At 38.8% G+C, this 22599-nt stretch overlaps 1 protein-coding gene across 1 annotated transcript in view; it reads left to right on the top strand.

Annotated features, from left to right (window-relative positions):
* Nucleotides 1–22599, top strand: part of LOC103271394 (coatomer subunit gamma-2-like) — a gene marked incomplete at its 3' end in the record, with an annotated part of 64346 nt that overhangs the window by 7884 nt on the left and 33863 nt on the right. Inside the window, exon 5 of the mRNA XM_008068870.1 lies at nucleotides 12514–12593. Coding sequence (XP_008067061.1) covers nucleotides 12514–12593 — 80 coding nt within the window. The remainder of the gene's footprint in view (nucleotides 1–12513; nucleotides 12594–22599) is intronic.

Here is a 22599-nt window from a genome sequence, read left to right as displayed (position 1 = left end):
AGGGGCATAATCTTTAAAGCCAGAGTTTCTAGGGAAGAAGGAAGTGCAGTGATTCTGAATAAAGCAGTGAGGATCAACTTCGACAGCTTCCCTGCCTGGAGGCCTGGTGGTGTGGAGATTGTGGGGGAAAGACCAGCCACCTTTTGAGAGGGTGGCAGGAGAAGCCTTGGGGAGACCCACGTGTACCTTGGAGAAAAGGATGGGAACATGCAGAAGAGAGTTAGAGGATACAGGGCATTTTGCTGATAGAAATGCTTGAGAATGTGAAGGGAAGGGTTTGGGATTGTGAAAGGATGGAAGATGATGTCCGTTGCGGCACTGTACCCAGCTGCAAGGCAGTCAGTGTCCAGGTCATGAGCAACGAGGAAGTGTGCAATTGTGTGGGAGTAGTCATAGGCTTCGTGTAGTGACTGAGGCCAGTAACTGTGTGCAGCATGACACTGTCAGTTCTGTTAGGCAGAGTTTAAAATTGAGGAGTGATTGTTGTCGGGGGAGGAGAAGTGGAGATTTTGCCAGCAGCATGTAGAGTGGCTTTCTTTCCCAGCATTCCTGTAACAAAGGGTAATTACTGTCTTGAAGTTGATATTCTGTCTTTGTTTATATACGCACATGTGTATTACATGTTTGTGTGTAGAATCAATAGTATTTTTGTGTTTTAAAATAATGTACATGACATAATCTTCATATTATTTTGCAGTTTTAAAAATGAGTACAGTTTTGAGCTTTCCCTACTGGTGACATTTGTCACTGTACTTGACACGGTGTCACTTTGTGAATGTACAGTAGTCCTATCTACTTAGCAAGTCTCTCATTAGTGGATGTTTAAGTTGTTCCTACATTTTAGCTATGCAAAATGATATTAGCTGGTTCTGTGGTGCAATGGATAGCACACTGGACTTGTAAAAATGATGTGGAACATAATGTTTATGTACACAGTGAGATTTTTCTGGGTTAGATACCTACAAGTGGTATTTCTAGATAATGCATGTTTGATTGTGTCAAATTGATTTTTATAAGGGCTATAGTATTTTAGACAGACATTGCTCCAAATCCTCACCAGTCTTTTTATGAAGCCCAAATATTCGCCATTTGAAAGAATGTGAAGTGATTTGTCTCTGTGGTTTTAATTTGCGTTTTCATGATCACTGCTGAGGTTGAAACTCTTTTCATATGTTTTTTTGTTTGTTTGTTTGTTTTGAGTTGGAGTCTCACTGTTACCCAGACTGGAGTGCAGTGGCCGCTCCCGGCCACCGCAGCCTTGACCTGCTGGGCTCCGGCGATCCTTCTGTCTCAGCCTTCCAAGTAGCTGGAACTACAGGTGCACGCTACCACGCCCAGCTAATTTTTTTGATTTATTGTAGAGATGAGGTCTCGCCTGCCCAGGTGGGTCTCGAACCCACGGGCTCAGGCAATCCACTTACCTCAGCCTCCCCAGGGCGTGGGATTACAGGCTGAGCCACCGAGCCCAGGTTTTTCATATGTTTAATGACCATTTGACTTTGATTCTCTGAATTGTATGTTCATATTCTTTGCTTATTTATATTCCTCCTATCGATTTATAGGTTAAATTTTTTTAAAAACTTCAGTCTTTTAAAAAATAAAATAAACTTTATTGAGTATAGCTTTTATACCACAAAATTCACCAATTTTAAGCGTACAGTTCAGTGAGTCTTGACCATGTATAGAGTCGTGGACCTATCAGCAGAGTCATGATGTGGAAACTCTTCACCACTCCAGAATATACCCTCACAGCCCTTGGCTACCTGTTCCCCCCACCACCTCTGGCACCCAGTATACCTTGTGGCAACACAATATTTTGCATTTTCTAGAATTTAATTTAAATTTAATCATATAGTATATAATCTTGTATGGTTTTTATGTCTTGTTTCTTTTACTTAGCTTATGGCTTTTGCGATTGAGCCAGGTTTTTATGTGCATCAGTAGTTAGCTCCTTTTCATTAGTGAAAGTATTCCATTGCATGGAAGTAATTTAATTTATTTATCCATTCACAACTTAATGGATATTTGGGTTGTTTCCAGTTTATCGATATTGTGATAAAGCTGATAAAAATATTCAAGTACAAGTCTTTGTGTGAACCTATGTTTTCATTTCTCTTTGGTTAATATTTAGGAGTGGCACTGCTGAGTTTGTATTTCCCTAATGTTGAGTATATAAAGCATCTTTTCATGTGCTTATTTGCCATTTGTGTATCTGCTTTAGTGAAGTATCTGTTAAAATATTTTACCTTTAAAAAAAATCAGATCTGGGCTTGGTGGCTCAGCCTGTAATCCCACGCTTTTGGGAGGCTGAGGTGAGAGGATTGCCTGAGCCCGCAGGTTCGAGACCCGCCTGGGCAGCGAGACCTCATCTCTACAATAAATCAAAAAGTCAACTGGGCATGGTAGCACATGCCTGTAATTCCAGCTTCTCGGAAGGCTGAGGCGGAAGGATTGCCGGAGCCCAGCAGGCGAGGCTGCGGTGACCGGGAGCAGCCACTGCACTCCAGTCTGGGCGACACAATGAGACTGTAACTCAAAAATAAATAAATAAATAAATAAAATCAGGTTGTCTTTTTATTGAGTTGTAACTATTTTTTATGTATTCTGGATATAAATCCTTTATCAGATAGGTGTTTTCTAAATATCCCACTCTGTGGTTTCCTTTTCATTTACTTACACTGTTGTCTTTTCTTTAAAGTATAATTTAACATACAGTGAAATTCACCCTTTTGGGGTGTAGTTCTATGAGTTTGGACAAATGTATCGTAGTGTTATCACCACTATAATCAAAATTTAGAACATTTCGTCACCCCCAAAATATGTCTATCATATGTTCCTTCCACCCTCAGCTCCTGGCAACGAGTCTTCTCTTTTCTTTTTTTTTGAAAGCAGGTTTTATTGAGAGGACAGAAAAGCTCCCACAGTAGGAGAGGACCCGAAGGAGTTGCCCCTGTTGTCTTTTTTCTTTCCTTATATGTTTACCTTCTCCAGGAAGTCATGCAAATTCTGTTAACTTGTATGGAACGTTTGAGTCTACCTTGCAGCTCCTTAGCATAATTCCTTTGGGCTCATCCATGTTGTTTGTATCATTCATTTATTCCTTTTTATGTCACGCTGGTACTGTATGTGTGGCTGCCACAGTTTATACACTAGCTGGAGGAGGTTTGACTTTTCACCATTTTGGTGAAAATAAATAAAGTTACTGTGAACACTCATGTTGAAGCTTTTGTGTGGACATAAACTTTTATTTCTTTTGGATAAAAGCCTGGGAGTGGGGATGCTGGCCATGTGGTGGGATTCTGTATGTTTAACTTCATGAGGAACTGCCAACCCGTTCTCTGCAGTATCTGTGCCATTCCCACTGCCACTGTGAGAGTTGTGGTACTTCTGCATCCGGCTAGACCTTAGTATTGTGTTTATTTTTATTTTTGTTGTTGGTTTATGTTTTACAAACGGGATTTCATTATGTTGCCCAAGGAGTGCAATGGCACAATCTTAGCTTACTGCGTCCTCGAACTCCTGGGCTTAAGCAGTCCTCCTGCCTCAGCCTCCTGAGTAGCTGGGTCTATAAACACACATCATTATGCCTGCCTAATGTTAAACATTTTTTGTAGAGACAGGGTCTTGCTATATTGCCCAGGCTGATCTTGAACTTCTGACCTCAAGTGGTTCTCTTGCCTCAGCCTTCCAAAGCACTGGGATTACAGGTGTGGAACACCATACCAGCCTCTTTTTATTTCTAATTTTAGCCATTCTGATAGGTGTGTAATGATGTCTTTTTGTGGCTTAAATTTGCATTTTCCTGATGACTACTGATCTCAGATATCTTTTCATGTGTGTTTTTGCCTTTCTTATCTCTTTTGTTGGTGAAAGATACCGATTTACAAAATTGGGATTATTTCTTTTCTTAGTATTGAATTTTAAGAGATCATTATGCATTCTTGATACAAATCCTTTATCAAATATGTTTCACAAAAATTTTCTCTCAATGTGTGGCTTATGTTTTCATTTTCTTAAGAGTCTTTCAAAGGGCAGTTAATTTTGATGAAACCCAGTTTATAAATTGTGTTTTTGTTGTCATACTGTAGAAATTTGTGCCTAACTCAAGGTCACAATAACTTTCTCTTATGCTTTTTTTCTGGGTGTTTTACAGTTTTATGTGAATTACTTTATGATCCATTTCAAATTAATTTTTGTACATGGCATAAAGTAAGGGTTGGATTTTTTTCACCTTTTTCTTCCTGTTTTTATTGCCTCCTCCTTTTCCTCTGGTTCTGGAATATCTATATGGAAGAAGGAAGGAAAGGAGGAGGAGGAGATGATGAAGATGATTGAGTTACATTGGCATATCGAAACAACCTATTCATTTCATTGATCTATATGTCTATTCTTATTCAGTACCTCATTGTCTTGATTATTGTAGGTTTAAAACTTACTGTAGTAAGTTTTGAATCAGGTAGTGCAAGTCTTCCTAGTTTTCTTTTTATTCTTTTCAAAAATTTTTTGGCTCTTCGGGATCCTTTGCACTTCCATATAGATTTTAGAATCAGCTTGTCTATTTCTGTTTTTAAAAAACCTGCTGGAACTTTGATGGGGATTGAATTAAGTCTAAGGAACCATTTGAAGAGAACTGACATTGTAAAACTATTTTTTCTGCTTCACAGACATGATTTATATCTTCTTTTATTCATACCTCTTTAGTTTCTGTCAACATTATTTTATAGTTTTCATTGTTCTCGTTTTGCACATATTTTGTGAAAATTTTCCCTAAAGTAGATAATATTTTTTGATGCTCTTTTAATTTTAATTTATTTTACTTTATTTATTTTTTTAACTTTAATTTTTTATTTTAAAGATGTGGGGTACAATTCAGGGTTAGGTATACAAGTGTTCTTTATGCAGGTGCCCTTGTTAATGAGGTGCTCCCCCTTCCCCAGGCAGATTCCCACTACTGCCAATCCCGCTTTCCCTTCCAGCAGTTTCCCGCTACTGCCAATCCTTTTCTTGTAGTATTATGATAATTACTCAAGGTCCACTTATGAGCGAGAACATGTAATACTCAGTTCTTTGTTTCTGTGAAAGATCACTCAGTATTATAGACTCTAAGTTCATCCAGGTTGCTATGAAGTTCATGATTTTGTTCTTCTTTATGGCTGCATAATATTCCATCATGTATATGGAACACTTTTTTTTTTTTTTTTAATCCAGTCCTCTTTTGATGGGCAGCACGGTTGGTTCCATGTTCTTGCTACTGTGAACAATGCTGCCATAAACATATGTTTGCAGGTATCTTTTTTATGGAGTGATTTGAGTTCTTCCAGGTATATTCCCAACAGGGAGATTGTGGGGTTATATAGAAGGTCGATTTTTAGATCTTTTGGGAATTGCCGCTCTGTTTTCCACAGAGGCTAAACTAATTTATACTAGAAGTTCCCTTTTTGCCACATCCTCTCCAGCATCTGTTGTTTTTTGAGTTATTGATGATAGCCATCCTGACTGAAGTTAGGTGTTTTTGATGCTCTTGTGTTTGCATTATTTGCTGATAGTCTCCAGAAATTAAATTGATTTTTATATAACTTTTTTCTGTGATCTTGAATTTCTTATTTTGGAGTATTTTGAGAGATTCCTTAGTGGTTTTTTTTGTTTGTTTGTTTTTTGTTTTTGAGTTGGAGTCTCACTCTGTCGCCCAGACTGGAGTGCAGTGGCCGTTCCCGGCCACCGCAGCCTCGACCTGCTGGGTTCCCGCAATCCTTCTGCCTCAGCCTTCCGAGTAGCCGGAATTACAGGCATGCGCTACCATGCCTGGCTGATTTTTTGATTTATTGTAGAGATGAGGTCTCGCTGCCCAGGTGGGTCTCGAACCCGTGGGCTCAAGCAATCTACTCACCTTAGCCTCCCAAAGATGCAGGATTACAGGCTGAGCCACCGAGCCTGGCTCCTTAGTGTTTTTTATATTAATGCTCTTGTCAGCTCCAAAAAAGACAATTTTACTTTTTCCTTTCTAATCTACATGCTTTTAATTCATTTATCTTATTGTCTTCTTGCACCTTTGTATAGTATTGAGTAGAGTGTTGATAGTTCTTGCTTTGTTTCTGATCTTAGGGGGAGACATTTAGTGCGGGAGTCCAGCTCCTGCAAGGTTCAGAGGTTCCTGGAGGTGAGACAGAGTAGGCAACTAGGGAGAAGAAAGAAAGGGACTGGGGAGAAAGAAAGGGACTGGACTACTGTTCAGGATGAGCAGAAGCCATTTATTGAAGGTTTACAGTGGGCTTTTATCCCCAAATTCTGCAAAGTCATTCTCACATGTCTTTCACATGAACACAATGCCAGGTGCATGTTCCTTCAGGCATGAGGAAGAACAAACCCAAAATTGTCTTTCTACTCCTCATGCTTGGTTAATGTTCCTCAAAGGCAATGAAACAATACCTTCCTAAAGCACAATGTTTCTGTAATCAATAACCTAAAAAACCCATTACAAGTACTAACCTTAATCTATAACTAACCTATCCTATAAACCTTTTTCATTCTATGCTAATTTATACTAATACCAAGCTAAACAATCCTATTGAAACTTAAATGATCACTCTTACAACCTGAGGTGGCCTAACCCAGAATGTTTGGAATGTGGCCCAGTCCAAAGTTTGGGGTAGGCCCAACCTGAAGTAGGCTGACTGCATTCTTTTAACAAAATGGCTACCCAAAAACTTATCTCTATAACCTATTTTCCAAAACTTATATTGCTATAATCTTAAGAGCACATACAAAAAGCCTGTGACCAACACTAAGGCTCCTCAATGTGGCCCAGTCCAAAGTTTGGGGTGGGCCCAACCTGAAGTAGGCTGACTGCATTCTTTTAACAAAATGGCTACCCAAAAACTTATCTCTATAACCTATTTTCCAAAACTTATATTGCTATAATCTTAAGAGCACATACAAAAAGCCTGTGACCAACACTAAGGCTCCTCAGTGTGACCCAAGTTTGAGCTGTAAGTAGTATGAAAACCAAAACCGCAGTCTGTGGAAAAATGGGAACAATGAGCTTCTGAAGTTAGTTTGTGTTCCTCCCGGTCTCAGAGTTATATGCTTAAGCTTGCAGGAGTTTTTTCCTGGCTGTTGGACTAGGCAGAAAAGGGAGAAGAAATGGGGTCAACAACTCCTGAATGCATCCTAGTGGTCTCAGGGTCAATGACCCTTCCTGATCCCTAATGCTCAGTGGGCCTCCGTGGCTGGCTCCCAACAGTTTAGACTTTCACCATTAAATATGGTGTTAGCTGTTGGTTTTTTTGTTTGTTTGTTTGTTTGTTTGTGTTTTTTTTTGAGTTGGAGTCTCACTTTGTTGCCCAGACTGGAGTGCGGTGGCCGCTCCCAGCCACCGCAGCCTCCACCTGCTGGCCTCCAGCAATCCTTCCGCCTCAGCCTTCCAAGTAGCTGGAACTACAGGCGCGCACTACCATGCCTGGCTAATTTTTTTTTTATTTATTGTAGAGATGAGGTCTTGCTGCCCAGGCGGGTCTCGAACCCGCGGGCTCAGGCAATCCACTCACCTCAGCCTCCCAAAGTCGCGGGATTACAGGCTGAGCCACCGAGCCCATCCCAGCTGTTGGTTTTTTGTAGATGACTTTTGTTTGTTAGATTGAGGAAGTCCCTTTCTATTCCTAGTAGACTGAGATTTTTTTCATGAATGAGAATTGAATTTTGCAAATTCCTTTTCTATATCCATTGTTTATCATATAATTATTTTTTAGTATACTAATCTAGAGAAATGCATTGATTCAGTTTTATGGGGGAAAAACCCTTATTACCATACACACACACACACACACACACACACACACACACACACACACACACAAGCACATAGTCTTCAGTTTGTTCTTGTCTAGGGACATAAAACATTGATCTGTAGTTCTTTCTTCTAACAGCGTTTTTGTCTGGGATTTGTATTTGGATAATGCCGCCTCCTAAAGTGAGTTGGAAAGACTTTCTGTTTTCTGGAAGAGTTTTTGTGAAGTCATTGTTAATTTTTCCTTAAATGTTTGTTAGAGTTCACTATTGGAATCATTTTATTTGTGGGTAGGTTTTCTGAGGTTAATTAACTACATTAAAAAATAGATATCTAGCATGCATCTGTAGTAGTTCCGGCTACTTGGAAGACTGAGACAGAAGGATCACCTGAGCCCAGCAGGTCGACACTGGTGTGGCTGTGAGCGTGCCACTGTACTTCAGGCTGGGTGATGGAGTGAGACTCCAACTCAAAAAAAAAAAAAGATACGGCACTATTCAGGTTATTTGTCTTCTCAGATTCACTCTAGGAATTTGTATCTTTCCAGAAATTTCATCTAAATTGTAGAACTTGGCATTAAGTGGTTCATAATATTCTCTCATTTTTTTAATGTCTGTAGAATCTGTAGTGATGTCTCGTCTTTCATTCTGATATTGGCAGATTGTACCTTCTATCTTTTATTCCTAGGAATCTTATCTAGGAGTTGACCAACTTTATTGATGTTTTCATAGGACCAGCATTCTGTTTCACTGACTTGTTTCTATTTGTTGTTTTCCTCTTCCAAACTAATTGTGTAAAAAAAAAAAAAAAAAATTGATAAAAAGATCAAGCCAGAATAAGGGAAAAAAGAGAGGAAAAGAAACAGATTAAACAAGACAAGCATAATTCATATAAGATGGTAGACACAGACCCAAATATATCATTATCTACATTAAATGTACATGAAGAAAATGAATATTTACAAAGGTTGACTATATACAGAGCCATAAAACAAGACTGTAATTTCAGAGGAATAAAATCATATAGATTGTGCTCTTTAATTACAATGGAATAGTGTTAGAAATTAAGAATACAAGAATAACTAGATAATGCACCAAATGTTTTGATATTAAGTTCACATTTCTGTTTTGTTTCCAGCCATGATAAAGGGGCTGGATTTACCCTGTTTCCATAAGTACCTAGAAAATCAAACAAAATATATGACCCAAGTGTACAGACATTGGATAACAGGCATCCCAGGACTGTGAGCTGAAGAAGGGATACAAACAAGGTGAGCCCTAGGATTGTACTAGATCAGAGGCAGATCACAGGCCCCAGTTCCAGGAAGGCAGACTGAAAGGAGCCTAGCTATCTTTCTGAGTTGAGAAAAAATGGAGGTTGGGAAACCCAAGAAACCTCAAATTTGTGGGGCAGAAAGAAGAAGCCAGAGAGAAAAGGGAAGGTGGAGGAGAGAGGGGAGAACCGACTGATCTGATGAGGACTATCTCTTGAGTCTTTGAATAAGTGGTGACCACTGAACTCAAGGCTAAGGAAAGAATTGGAACACAGGGCTAAGAGTGGTTCATATTCCCACCATTGAGTGTGGAAAGACCTTGTAATGCAAAGACGTCTGGGATAGTTTTCAGAAGGATATCACCTAAGTATTGAGGGATATGCCAGCCTTAGACTAAAGCTTAAACATATTAAAAGTAAGCCTCAAAAGTACAAAAACGGATCCCAAGTAACCTACCCTCAACAACAGAAGAGAGTTCAATACTATGTAAAAGAATACAACAAAACTTAGCACTTAACGTAAACTTCACAGTGTATGCCATCTAATAAAACGTTAACAGGAATACAAAGAAGCAGGAAAATATTATTGATAACTAGGAGAAAAATGAATCAACAGACACAAACCTAGAAATGATAAAGATGATAGAATGAGCAGATAACATTGAAATAGCTATTACAAGCATGGTGTGCTTAATAATGTATGGAAAGATAAAACAAAAATGATTAAAATAAATATACAAAGAAATCCAAATACATCTTCTAAACAAAAAACATGTATAAAATGAAAAATACACTGCATGGAAGTCAACAGAAAATTAGAAATATAGGAAAAACATCAGTGAACTTGCAGACAGACACCATTAGATACTGTCCAAAATGAAGCAGAGAGAGAAAAAGACAGACTAGAAACGAACAGAGTATCAGTGACGTGTGGGATAGTAGTTTGGAAGTTTTTTTAGTGGTTACCCTAAAACGTGCAATGGATTTTTGACTTATTGAAATTTAATATTCATCTTTTTTTTTCTGCTCATAGGAAATTTGAGAATCTTAGGACACTCTTAGTCCTTATATGTGTATGAGCATATAAACATATAGTTGTGTATCTGTTCATACGCACATATTTATAGTTACATGTTTTTGTGACATATATTGTTCACTGTAGTTTACTTATGCCTTTTTCATTTTTCTTTTTTTAAATTTTATTTGAGTTGGGGTCTTACTCTGTGACCCAGGTTGGAGTACAGTGACATGATCATAGCTCACCTCAGCCTCCACCTTCTGGGTTCAGGTGATCCTTCTGCCTCAGCCTCCTGAGTAGTTGGTACTACAAGTGGGCACCACTATGCCTGGCAAATGTTTTTATTTTTTGAAGGGACGTGGTCTCATTATGTTGTCTAGACTGGTCTCAAACTCCTGGGCTCAAGCAAGCCTCCTGCCTTGGCCTCCCAAAGTGCTGGAATTACAGGCATCAGCCATCACGCCTGGACTTCGTATATCTTTACCACTTTTCTTTTTTTAAAAACTCTTCATTTCTTGCTATATTTCTGAGTTATTATCTGGAATAATTTTCTTTGTCCTTAGAGAATTTGCCTTTTAGAATCCCTTTCGTCCTAGACTTTAGATACTGTGTCTCATGACAGTAAGATCCTGGGCATGTACTTCTGTGACTATTTGTATTCATTTCTAGCATCTTTGCATTTCCCTTGGCTACATATTTAAATTTTTTATTCATACTTTATTCAGCATTTCTGTGAGTTAGTTAATGCAGTACGTTTTAGAGGTTTAAGAGCATATGTTTGTCTTTTGAATTTTTGCCTTGTTGGTGTGTGTGAGGTAGTATCTGAAATATGGTTTTACTTTTCTTTTGTCTGATGATTAATAATGTTGAGCCTCTATTTTGAGGCTTTTTTTTTTTTTTTTTTGAGATGGAGTCTCACTCTGTCGACCAGGCTGGAGTACAGTGGCTTGCTCCCAGCCACCGTAGCCTCAACCTTCTGGTCTTAGACAATCCTTCCATCTCAGCCTTCCAAGTAGCCAGAACTACAGGCACGTACTACCACACCCGGTTAATTTTTTGATTTATTGTAGCAATGAGGTCTCACCAAGTTCCCCAGGCTGTCCTCGAACTGGTGGGCTCAGGCAATCCCCTCATTTTGGCCTCCCAAAGTGCTGGGATTACAGGGTTGAGCCACTGCACCTGGCCTATAGCTAATTTTTTTTGTATCTCCAGTTTTCTTCTGCTTCTTATGGTAGGGTTGTTGTTGTTTTTTTTAAATTGAGGGAGGGGATATTTTTCTGCCATGATTTTTTTTTTTTTTTAGTCAGCATCTCACTCTGTTGCCCAGGATGGAGTATAATGGTATGATCACAGCTCACTGCAGCCTCTAATTCTGGGCTCAGGCAGTCCTTCCACCTTAGCCTACCAAGCAGCTGGGACTATAGGTGCATGGCACCATGCTTGGCTAATTTTTTATTTTATGTGGAGAACGAAGTCTTGCTATGTTGCTCTGGCTGGTCTCAAACTCCTGGACTCAAGCAGCTCCAAAATTTTGATTCTTATTTTGTTTTCTTCTCATAGTAGCTTTGTATGGATGTGATCTGTCCCATGTGTCTGCCCCATACTGACTTTCTCTTTTTTATTTTATTTTTTCTGTGTTTGATTGTCATGAGAACCCTCACTTCTTTCTTCTTTCCTTAATGGGCTCAGTGGTCTCAAGATTTGTTCTATAGCATGAACACTGGGTCTGCGTCTGATGTATGTGAGTTTATCTACTTATAAGAAATATGAAGTTACTCAGTTGGGAATGAGGCTGGAAAGACTAGAGGAACCTAATGTCATAGTGTATGAATAATCAGATATCCAGGTGAGTAGGAGAGGATAGGTGAAGCCTTGTTATTGTTAGCTTGGTACTTGCTTTGATCCAGGTATCCATACAGAAATCATGGTAATTGAAAATGGAAGTTGGTTGTTCAACCACAGTCATCTAGGGTTCTGGAGGAACATTGGTGAACATGGAACTGAGGAAATGGAGAGCCTGCACATCTCTCCATAACTTACAGAAATGCTTTCCAGGACATACGCTTTTCATAGCTTAAAATGTGCATTCCAGGAAGTATGCTTTCTGTCACTTTAAAAAAAAAAAGTTTTCCAGGATGTCTTTGGATTCAAGCTTTCAGAGTCTAAATTTGCATCTCTCTGTAGAAAGACCCATATCATTGAATTTTTAAATTTTTACCTAGATGCTTTCCAGTGTGTTTGTGCATCAATTATTTGTGTTTAGAAAATACTAGTATTTTGAATATTTTCTTGACCAGATATTTTTAAAAGATTTTTTGAGTAGATGAGAATCTTTTTAAGAAGTATCTTTCTAAATATATCTATTTGGAGTCCTCACTTTAAATAATTTTTAAAAATTCTTTATGAATAATCTTTTGCCTTTTGTAAATAATTTTTTCAGCAAACATTGAGGAGAATGTGCTACCTTACTATCAAAGAAATGGCTACCATCTCTGAGGATGTGATAATTGTCACAAGCAGGTATGTGAATGGTCAAAATATAGGATAGGATACTTACATATTTAGTGGCATAGTTGCTGTTCTCTTCCTGTTAATTTTATTTTTTTGACTGTAAGAAAGCCAATAGAAATTTAAAATAATATAATATCTTAAAGCATTCTTTTCTAAAATGCAGTTGTCATCATGTGAAAACCATTTCTAGCTGATAAAGCAAAAAAAAGGAGTCACAAAGGATAATACTAATAGATTTGAGTACATAGGAATGTTGATAAAAATATGTAAACAAAACTAAAAAGTAGATGATATGTGTACACTGAAATAAAATATTTATAGCAAATACATCAAAAGGCTAGCATCTATAGTAGATAAAGAACTCTTAGACATTTAAAGAAACCCAAGTGATCATTCATAGACTAACCAATGCAAAGGATCAAAATGTCTTTAGTCATTCTTGCTAGTAATCAAAAGATGTAAATTAAAAATTCAAGAGTGAGTTATTGTTTGTACTCAATAGACTGGCAAAAAGGCAGCATTCAGTACTTACAGGGAGACATTTTGGTGTATGCTGGAGGTAGAGTAATAAATTGATTCAGTTTTTCTAAAAAGTACTTTGATAAAATTTGTTGAGTAATTGAAAAGCTTTGTCTTTTTGACCTAGTAAGAACACATCTATGAAATTATCCTCAGAAGCTGGGCTCGGTGGCTCAGCCTGTAATCCTGTGCCTTGGGAGGCTGAAGTGAGTGGATTGCTTGAGCCCGCAGGTTCAAGACCTGCCTGGGCAACTTGGCGAGACCTCATCTCTACAATAAATCAAAAAATTAGCTGGGCGTGGTAGCGCGCGCCTGTCATTCCAGCTGCTTGGAAGGCTGAGGTGGAAGGATTGCCGGAGCCCAGCAGGTCGAGGCTGTGGTGGCTGGGAGCGGCCACTGCACTCCAGTCTGGGTGACAGAGTGAGACTCCAACTCAAAAAAAAAAAGGAAATTATCCTCAGAAAATAATCAGACATAACACAGAAGGACTTTTATACAAGTATGTTTGTTGCAACATTGTTTATATAGCAAAAAGGACAAACCAACCTATGTGTCTATCATTGTTAAAATTACTTAATTAAAATCGCATTATAAAATACTGTTTTTGGAAATATTTTTGCAGAATCTTTAATTATATGAATAAGTTCTCATTAAAGTGCTAAATAGGAGTTGTACTCAGTCTTTGTATTTCACATAGTCTTACTTTAAAAATTGTTTTATGTATGCATATTAAAAATCTGGCCATGAGATGTAGCTTATGCCTGTAATCCCAGCATTTTTGGGAGGCTGAGGCAAGAGGATTGCTTGAGCCCAGGAGACCAGTCTATGCAACATAGCGAGACCTTGTCTCTACTAAAATATAAAAAAATATGAATGGAAGTATACATTATCAGTAGATTATCTCTGGGTGTTTGGGGTTGTGGCTGATATTTATTTTCTTTAAATGTTTGGTAATTTTTTAATGTCCTAGAATGAGTATGTATAACTTACAGCTCTAAAGTACATAATACATGTTATTTTTAAAAGTTTCCCTCTTAATTATTAATTATAAGTCATTTAAGTAAATCTGATTTTGTGCAACACAGTACTTTTTTTGGAGGAGAATGCTTGTGTTTAACCAGTGGGTGTATTGAGTATAGTTACAATTAGGAAAGCTTTCAGCTGAAAATAACAGAGAAGCAGATGTAAACTGTGACTTCAGATGGAAGTTTAGCTTTTCCTCATATAACCAGAAGCCTAGAAGCATAGAGTAGCTGGTGTTGGCTCAGAAACTTAACAGTGTCAGGGCTAGTATCTCCTGCATTCTTTTGGACATTCTCCATTATTGCAAAATAGATGCATAAGTTACTGGCAGTGTACCACATTCAAGGCAGGAAGGGTACTGGAAGGGGGCCAGGGAGTGCCAGCACCATCTGCCATTTTTTTAATCAAGAATGCAGTATCTTTTTCCAAGGCAATTTTTAGATTTCTTTGGCACAACTTATTATATGACTACCCTTAAAAGGCCAGGAAAGTGAGTATTTAGCTTTCATAGCCCAAGTATTAGGAGCAGGCAAGGGAGAAGGGGTTGAAAATGGGTGTTGGATTAGTTAGCTAATAATATCTGCCCTAAGTAAGAGACATTACACCTTCAGTTAGATTGCTAGGTTCACTAAATATTTGAAAAATTAAAAAAGTCAACTCTTGATTGGAAGTTGTTTCTTTTAGCTGTTAATATTTTCCGATGTCTTATTAGACCACCTTGAATTATGGTTTACTTCTAGTTCATTTTGAGTGATTAGTAGGTGTTTAGACAGAATAATGATCATCTTATTAGACCACCTTGAATTATGGTTTACTTCTAGTTCGAGTGATTAGTAGATGTGGAGGCAGAATAATGACTCCTCCCCCCAAATGTGAATGTCCCAATTCCCGGGACCTGTGAATATGTTACATTACATACTGAAGGGGAATTGCTAAACAACAGATAGGGAGGTTATCCTGGACTAATCAAGTGAGCCCTTTAAAGACAGAGTTCTTTTTTTTTTTTTTCTGTTTTAGTTGGTGTCTCACTCTGTTCCAGGGTGGAGTGCAGTGGCATGATCACAGCTCACCAGAGCCTCAACCTCCTGAGCTCAGGGAATCGTTCTGCCTCAGCCTCCCTATAGCTGGGACTACAAGTGTGTCCCACTATGCCTGGCTAATTTTTTTGATATTTTGTAGGGACGAAGTCTTGTTATGTTGCCTAGGCTGGTCTCAAACCCCAGGGCTCAGGCTATCCTCCTGCCTCTGCCTTCCAAAGTGCTGGGATTACAGGAGTGAACCACCATGCTCAGCCTAAGGACAAGTGTTCTTAAAAACAGAAGCAGGAGATAGAAGTAGAGGATCAGTAGAGATATGATGGTTGAAACAGGGTTACCAGTAGGGATACAGTGTCCAGAGAGATGTAATGTCCAAAGTCGCTGAATATGGAGATGAGGGAAGAGGATCATGAGTCCAGGAATGTGATGACCTCTAAAAAACTGGAAAAAGCAAGGAATTGGATTCACCCTTATAGTTTGTAGAAAGGAATCCAGCCCTGCTGATGTCTTGATTTTAGCCCAGTTAGACCTGTGTCAGATTTCTAACTTATGTAACTGTAAGATAAATAAATGAATATTGTCTTAGCCTCTATGATTGTGGTACTTTGTTACAGTGGCGGTAAAAAACTAATACAGATTTTGGTTCCTAGAAGTGGGGAGCTGCTACAATAAATATGTAAAATTGTGGAAGTAGTTTTGGAATTAGGCAGTGAGCACATGCTGGAAGAATTGTGAAGTGCCTGTTAGAAAAAACTTTGATTGCCACGAACTGACTGTTAGTAGAAATATGGATGTTAACAACTCTGCTAGACTCAGAAAGAAATGAGGAACAAGATAGAAAAAACACTTACCACCTTTGAGAATACCTAAGTTACTGTAAACAGACTGTTGGTAGAAATGTGGACATTCAAGATGCTGCTGGTGGGGACTCAGAGAAGACTGTTGGGAATTGGAGGAAAAGGGATGCTTGCTATTACAGAACAGAAAGCTTAGCAGAATTATGTCCTGCAGTTATGTGGAAAGCAGGACTTAGGAGCAATGAACTTGGATGTTTAACTGAAGAGGTTTCCAAGGAAAATGTTGTTGGTATGGCCTGGTTTCTTTGTGCTGCTAATAGTAAAATTTGAAAGTAGAGAAGTAAATTGAGGGGAGGCACATTAAACAAAAAGAACCCAGGACTTGATGGTTTTGCAAATTCTTAGCCTACTGGAGTGGCAAAGGGTGCTAAAGTCAAAGACTCACTGTCAGGGAAGCATGCTTGGAAGACAAAGCCAAAAGTGTCACTACACAACCTTTTGCTGAAACCTCAGATCAAAAGGTCAGAGTGTCCACTCACAAAAAACACTGAAGAGATCAAGGGTGTGACTCATGGATTCCTTAAGCAACTAAGTAGAAGTCAAAAATAGAGAAGGGATTATCCAGGCAGGATCTGTGGGTGAACCTCTTGTTTTACGGAGACATGGTAGACCCACATGTCTACCATGAGAACCTTATGTCAGCAGAAACACTACCAGCTGGAACTCAAAGGGACAGAGAGAGGACAAAGTAAAAGAAGGTTGTCAGCATCGCTAAGCTCTCACAAGCTGATAAAATGGCTCAACTTTAAATACAAGCTAATTCTTATGAAAAAGGAAGGATGACTCTGAGGGCAGAGGTGCAGACCTGTAGGGTGGAACTGAGAACTTTACAGAATTCTGCCCAGAAACCTGTTCCACATTACCTGGCTGGATTTCAGAGTTGCTTGAGACCAGGGACTTTCCCATTCAATTTCTCTCTTTTTAAATGGGAATTCCTGTAACTATTATCTTATGGCAGTCCCAACTTTGTATTTTGAGAGCAGGGTACTTGTTTTCTAGTTTCACAGTTCATAGATGGAGAATAATTCTGCTTCAGGGTGGCTTATACCAAGAGTCTCACTCATACCTGATTTAGATGATTTTGATAAAACATTGAGATTTTTGAGTCAGTGAGATTTAGGACTTTGAATTGATGCTGCAGTGTGTAGAGATTTTGGGAGAATCTTGGAGTGAGGTGAATATGTTCTACATGTGAAATGGACACAGCCCTGATGACACAGTGATTTGAGTTCAGTGAGACTTATGTTGGACTTAATCAACAGAGCTGAAAATACTAAATTTGTGTTGTTTTAAGACATGTATTGTGGTCATCTGTTATAGCAGGAATAGAAAACTAATATTGTAGAAGACCATTCTACTTATAGAAAATTTGTTAGTTTGGCAAGAAACCATGGAGATAAAGAAAACCTGGGCCGGGCTCGGTGGCTCAGTGGGTAATCCCAGCACTTTGGGAGCCAAGGCAAATGGATTGCCTGAGCCCGTGGGTTTGAGACCAGCCCAGGCAACTTGGTGAGACTTCATCTCTACAATAAATAAAAAATAAGCTGGGCATGGTAGCGTGTATCTGTAGTTTGGCTACTTGTAAGGCTGAGGTGGGAGGATCACCGGAGCCCAGCAGGTCGATGCTGGAGTGGCCGTGAGTGTGCCACTGCACTCTAGCCTGGGCAATGGAGTGAGATTCCAACTCAAAAAAAAAAGAAAACCTGAAGGCAGCCACTTCACCAAAGAATATTTATATATGGCCAATAAGCACACTGTTCTCAACATTATTAGACATGAGGGAAATGCACATTAAAACTTTAATGAGCTATCATACCATACCCACTAAAATGGTTAAAATCAAAAAGCCTGACAAACCAAAATCAAAAAGCTCGCTCCAATACCAAATATATGGAACAATTGAAACTCTCATACGCTGTAGGTAGGAATGTAGAATGATACAATCACCTTAGAAAAGGTTTGATGGTTTCTTATTAAATTATACATATACCTACCCTGTGACTGGTAATATTACTTCTAGGTATTTACCCAAGAAAAATGAAAACATATGGCCACAAAAGATTGTACTAGACAGCTTTACAAGAGGTCTTAAAAAGTGCATTACAAAAAATATGCGTGGTGGTCAAAAATTTTTGCACCAAAATAAACTCATATTAACTTGTTATAACATATCTGAACAGGATCTAGTTTGAGGCATAAGAAGGATGTGACGTCAGTGTGAAAAGAGCCCCTTTCAGAGCAACATGAGATCTGCTAAAATTGTAGCAGAAACAACATCAATTTTATGATGAAGCTTGGAAGAGTGGTGAAATCATTGGTGCTTTTTTTTTTTTTTGAGTTGGCATCTCACTCGGTCACCCAGACTGGAGTGCAGTGGCCGCTCCCGGTCACCGCAGCCTCACCTGCTGGGCTCCGGTGATCCTTCTGTCTCAGCCTTCCGAGTAGCCAGAATTACAGGCATGCGCTACCACGCCTGGCTGATTTTTTTATTTATTGTATAGATGAGGTCTCGCTGTCCAGGCGGGTCTCAAACCTGTGGGCTCAGGCAATCCACTCACCTCAGCCTCCCAAAGGCGCGGGATTACAGGCTGAGCCACCGAGCCCAGCCATTGATGCTTTATGATAAAGCATGGAAACAGTGTCCCAAAGACATGACAATTTACAAATGGATAAGTTGTTTTAAGAAGAGACATGACGATACTAAAGTTACAGCCCACAGTGGCAGACCATCTACATCAATTTGTGGTTACAAAATTAATCTTGTCATACCCTAGTTGAAGAGGACTGATGATTAACAGCACAGACAGTAGCCAATGCCACAGACATCTCGGTTCAGCTTATACAATTAGAAGTTTGACACAATTGACTGAAAAAGTTGAGCAAACTTTCTACTTGATGCTTTCCAAAACCGTTGCACCCAGATCAGGCACAGACAAGAGCAGAGGTTTCAGCGAAAATTTTAAACAGGTAGGAAGAAGATCCTGAGGCATTTCCTAGAAGAATTGTAACAGAAGATAAACATGACTCTACTGGTACAATCCTGAAGTCAAAGCACAGTCAAAGCAGGGGCTACCAAAAGGCGGAAATAATCTAGTCAAAGCAAGAGTGGACTCATCAAGAGCAAAGGTCGTGGCAACAGTTCTTTGGGATGCTCAAGCCATTGTACTTGTTGACTTTATGGAGGACCAAAGGCTAACATCTGCTCATTATGAAAGTGTTTTGAGAGAGTTAGACAAAACTTTAGCAGAAGAACGCCTGGGAAAGTGTTACCAGAGAGTCCTTTTCTACCACAACAATGCTCCTGTTCATTCCTCTAATCAAATCAGGACAGTTTTTTGAGAGCTTCCATATTTAAACATTAGGCATCTACTGTATAATCCTGATTTGTCTCCTTCTGACTTTCTTATGTTTTCTAATCTTCAAAAAATCTTAAGAGGACACCCGTTTTCTATCAGTTAATAATGTAAAAAATACTTCATTGACATGATTAAATTCTCAGGCCCCTCAGTTCTTTAGGAATGGATTAAATGACTGGTATAATTGCTTACAGAGGTGTCTTGAACTTGGTGGAGCTTATGTTGAGAAAAAGAGTTTATAGTTTTTATTTTTATATTTTAATTCCATTTTTCTACAAAATTTTTGAAGTCCCCTCATATTAGTGTAGTCCTAGGCCTGAAGCTACCCAAATGCTCATCAATAGGAGAATGGATAAACAAGTTGTGGTATATTCATACAATGGACTATTACTCAGCAGTAAAAAGAAGCACATTTCTGATTCAGCCAACAGTATGAATAAACTTCTAAAATATGTTGGAACAACAATAACAACAACAAAAAACACAAAAGAATATATGCTGGATGATTGTATTTATATAAATTCTAAGAACAGCCCAAACTCATTTGTGGTGATAGAAACAGAAGTCTGGTGTGTTAGAGGAACCTGATTGTAAATGAGTATGAGGGAACTTTCTGGGGATGATGGAAATGTTCAGCATTTTATTTTGTTTGGAGGTTGCATGAGTAATCACAGTGACCAAAGCTAATCTACCTGCACACTGGAGTTGCCCATTTTTGTGTTATGTAAATTGTAACCTTGTTTTAAAAAAAAATTTAGAATTTAATTACTGGCTTAGGGATGGTCAAGTCTATTGAAAATCTGATTATTACTGTTCTACCCATCATTAGAAGGCAAACCCCTTCTGATGGGACCTACTCAGTGCAAGTCTTACTCTGAAGATTACTTAGAATTCTGGAGTTGAGTCCTGAGGGATGGTTCATCACTAACATTAGGGAGTAGTGTGGGGATTGGGTATGAGCATGTGATGAGTTATCCTAGTTTCGGAAAATTAGATAAGCAGTTGGTAGACTATGATTTAGGAAGAAATACATGGGTTTTAGAAACTGTTATCAGGCAGTGTTGAAATCAGTTGTGGGAATAATGTGTAGATTTAGGTATCGGAAGGAAAATTCTTTGTTGTGGTTCCTGAGGGAATTTCGAAGCCAAGTTCATCTGTGTACTTGGTAAGAAGCAAACAAGCCTATTTGAATTGTTCTCTTTGAATGGTGCTGCTGTCCCTGAAGATTACTTATGAGGTTTACTGCTAGAACTTGGTTTACAAAAGGGAAGGAAATGAGATAGTATTATAATCTGACTTAGCCACCACTGTAGTGGTACTGCTCTCTCAAAGATCTCCAGTAAGTGCTTACTTTGCAAAATCCAAAGGCTGATTTTCAGTTTACATTTTAACATGGTTAAATATTTCCTGGAGTTCTGTTATCTTCAGCTTTTGGAAACCATAGTACCGGACTTCCGCTTGTCTCTGATGACTCAGTTTTCTTCTTCAGCAGTGGTTGCTTTTTTTCTGTTGCCTGAATACAAGTATTCCCTGGGGTTCATATCAGTGCTGTAACTGTTTCCCAAACTCATCATGCCATTTGATATTCTATATCTTTCTATGTGCTTCTCCTTATACCTGGAGTTATTCTATTTCCTTTTCCACATAGTTCAGGTATATATCATTACAGATACTGACTTTCCTGTTTATCTTGATGGATTAGTCATTGTCTCTCCTGTTCTTTTCATAACACTTTGTTGTTTTCTTGTGTTCTAGTACTTAATACATTGTACTGTAATTATTTGTTTGCATATATTTCTGCCCTCTGAACTATTAGTTTCTTGAGAGCAAAAACCATATCCTATATAACTTTGTATCATGAATACCTAAAAAAGCGACTTTCATATATTAGATATGCAATAAAAGACTGTTAAATGAATTAAGCAAAGGGTAATCCATTTTCTCTCTTCTTTAAGCAAGTGGGCTGGAATCGTAAGGATTATATATTTTCCTCTCTACCTCAAGAAAGCACTCACCTACAGGCAGAAGTGGAGAAAGATGGGTTTAGTGGATGTTGAGAAACATTTCTATCTCTTGCTTCCCTTCCCTTCCCTTCCCTTCCCTTCCTCCTGCCCAGTTTGCAAGCCAACTGCCTTGATGTATTTGGATTAGCACTTACTCTTTTTTAAAATGAAATTGTGGGAGACTTTTGAGGAAAGAAGATGAAGTGATGCCAAGTCATAAAACTTTCTTCTCCGAAGCTTAATGAAATGAACAGCAGTGAATAACAGTGAAAGCCTAGGAACTTGTAATTCCAGCCAAGATGAAGTAAGACTAGTGTACCCTCCTTTCCTCACGATTACAGACAAGTCTCTGGACAGGAAAACAGAAACATCTACCTGAGGCCTCCAAATGGTAAATAATAGCAGGTGAATTGAGGAGAAAAAATAGCATGTAATGCATGAAATATATATGAAACAGTGAGGTTATTTTTCCTCTTTATAGCCTGAGTTTGACTTAAGGACAGTCTGAATCAGGAAACTATGTAGTTGGGAGGGTTAGCAAAGATTCAGAAAGAAACCCATCTTTCTGGCTTGAGCACAAGTTAGAAAAGGTGGGGTGGGGGTGGGGGTTGTAAGCTGGAGAGCATGGGGGAGAACTATTGTTTGTTTTTATTTTATTTTTTTTCTCTCCTAGTCCTGTCCTGAGGTCAGCCTCAGTTGTAGCTGTAGGGCGACTTGACTGTGGTATAGCAGCAGTTTTGCGGGTACCTAAGACCCTGAAATGACATCTTTCATTGGGAAAAGGGGTTTCTGTTGTGTGATGAGTTAGGGAGATACCCACATTACTATTTTTTCTTTCTGTCTTACCTCTTCGTCCTGAGGTGGGCCCACTTGCGTAGGATTATGCAATAGAGCAGGGATCTGAAACTCTGGGCAACTCCGTATTTCTGGCTAGAAGAACTGGGAAATGGTGTCTTACACAGCCAGGGTATGGGAGAAATGACATGAGGAGACCGCTGGAGGAATGGTTGCCTTATCAAAGGAGCTATGTGTGGAATACACGTAGAGAAACATAGTAAGAGCTTTGAAATATGAATGTGGGAACCAATATGCACAGAAGATAAGCAGAACTTGCAGTCTGAAAATAACTGGGTTGATTCCTTGCTAAAACAAAAAAGTCAGCATTCCCCAGAGGCTTTTAATAGGATCCAGAGTCTCATGATATTATAATCAAAATGTCC

The sequence above is a fragment of the Carlito syrichta genome, unplaced genomic scaffold, assembly GCF_000164805.1.
Source record: "Carlito syrichta isolate Samal-C Ts95f unplaced genomic scaffold, Tarsius_syrichta-2.0.1 Scaffold311617, whole genome shotgun sequence".
NCBI classification, from domain to species: domain Eukaryota; kingdom Metazoa; phylum Chordata; class Mammalia; order Primates; family Tarsiidae; genus Carlito; species Carlito syrichta.
Note: the sequence above shows the minus strand (reverse complement) of the source record. Positions and strands in the feature narration are given on the sequence as shown.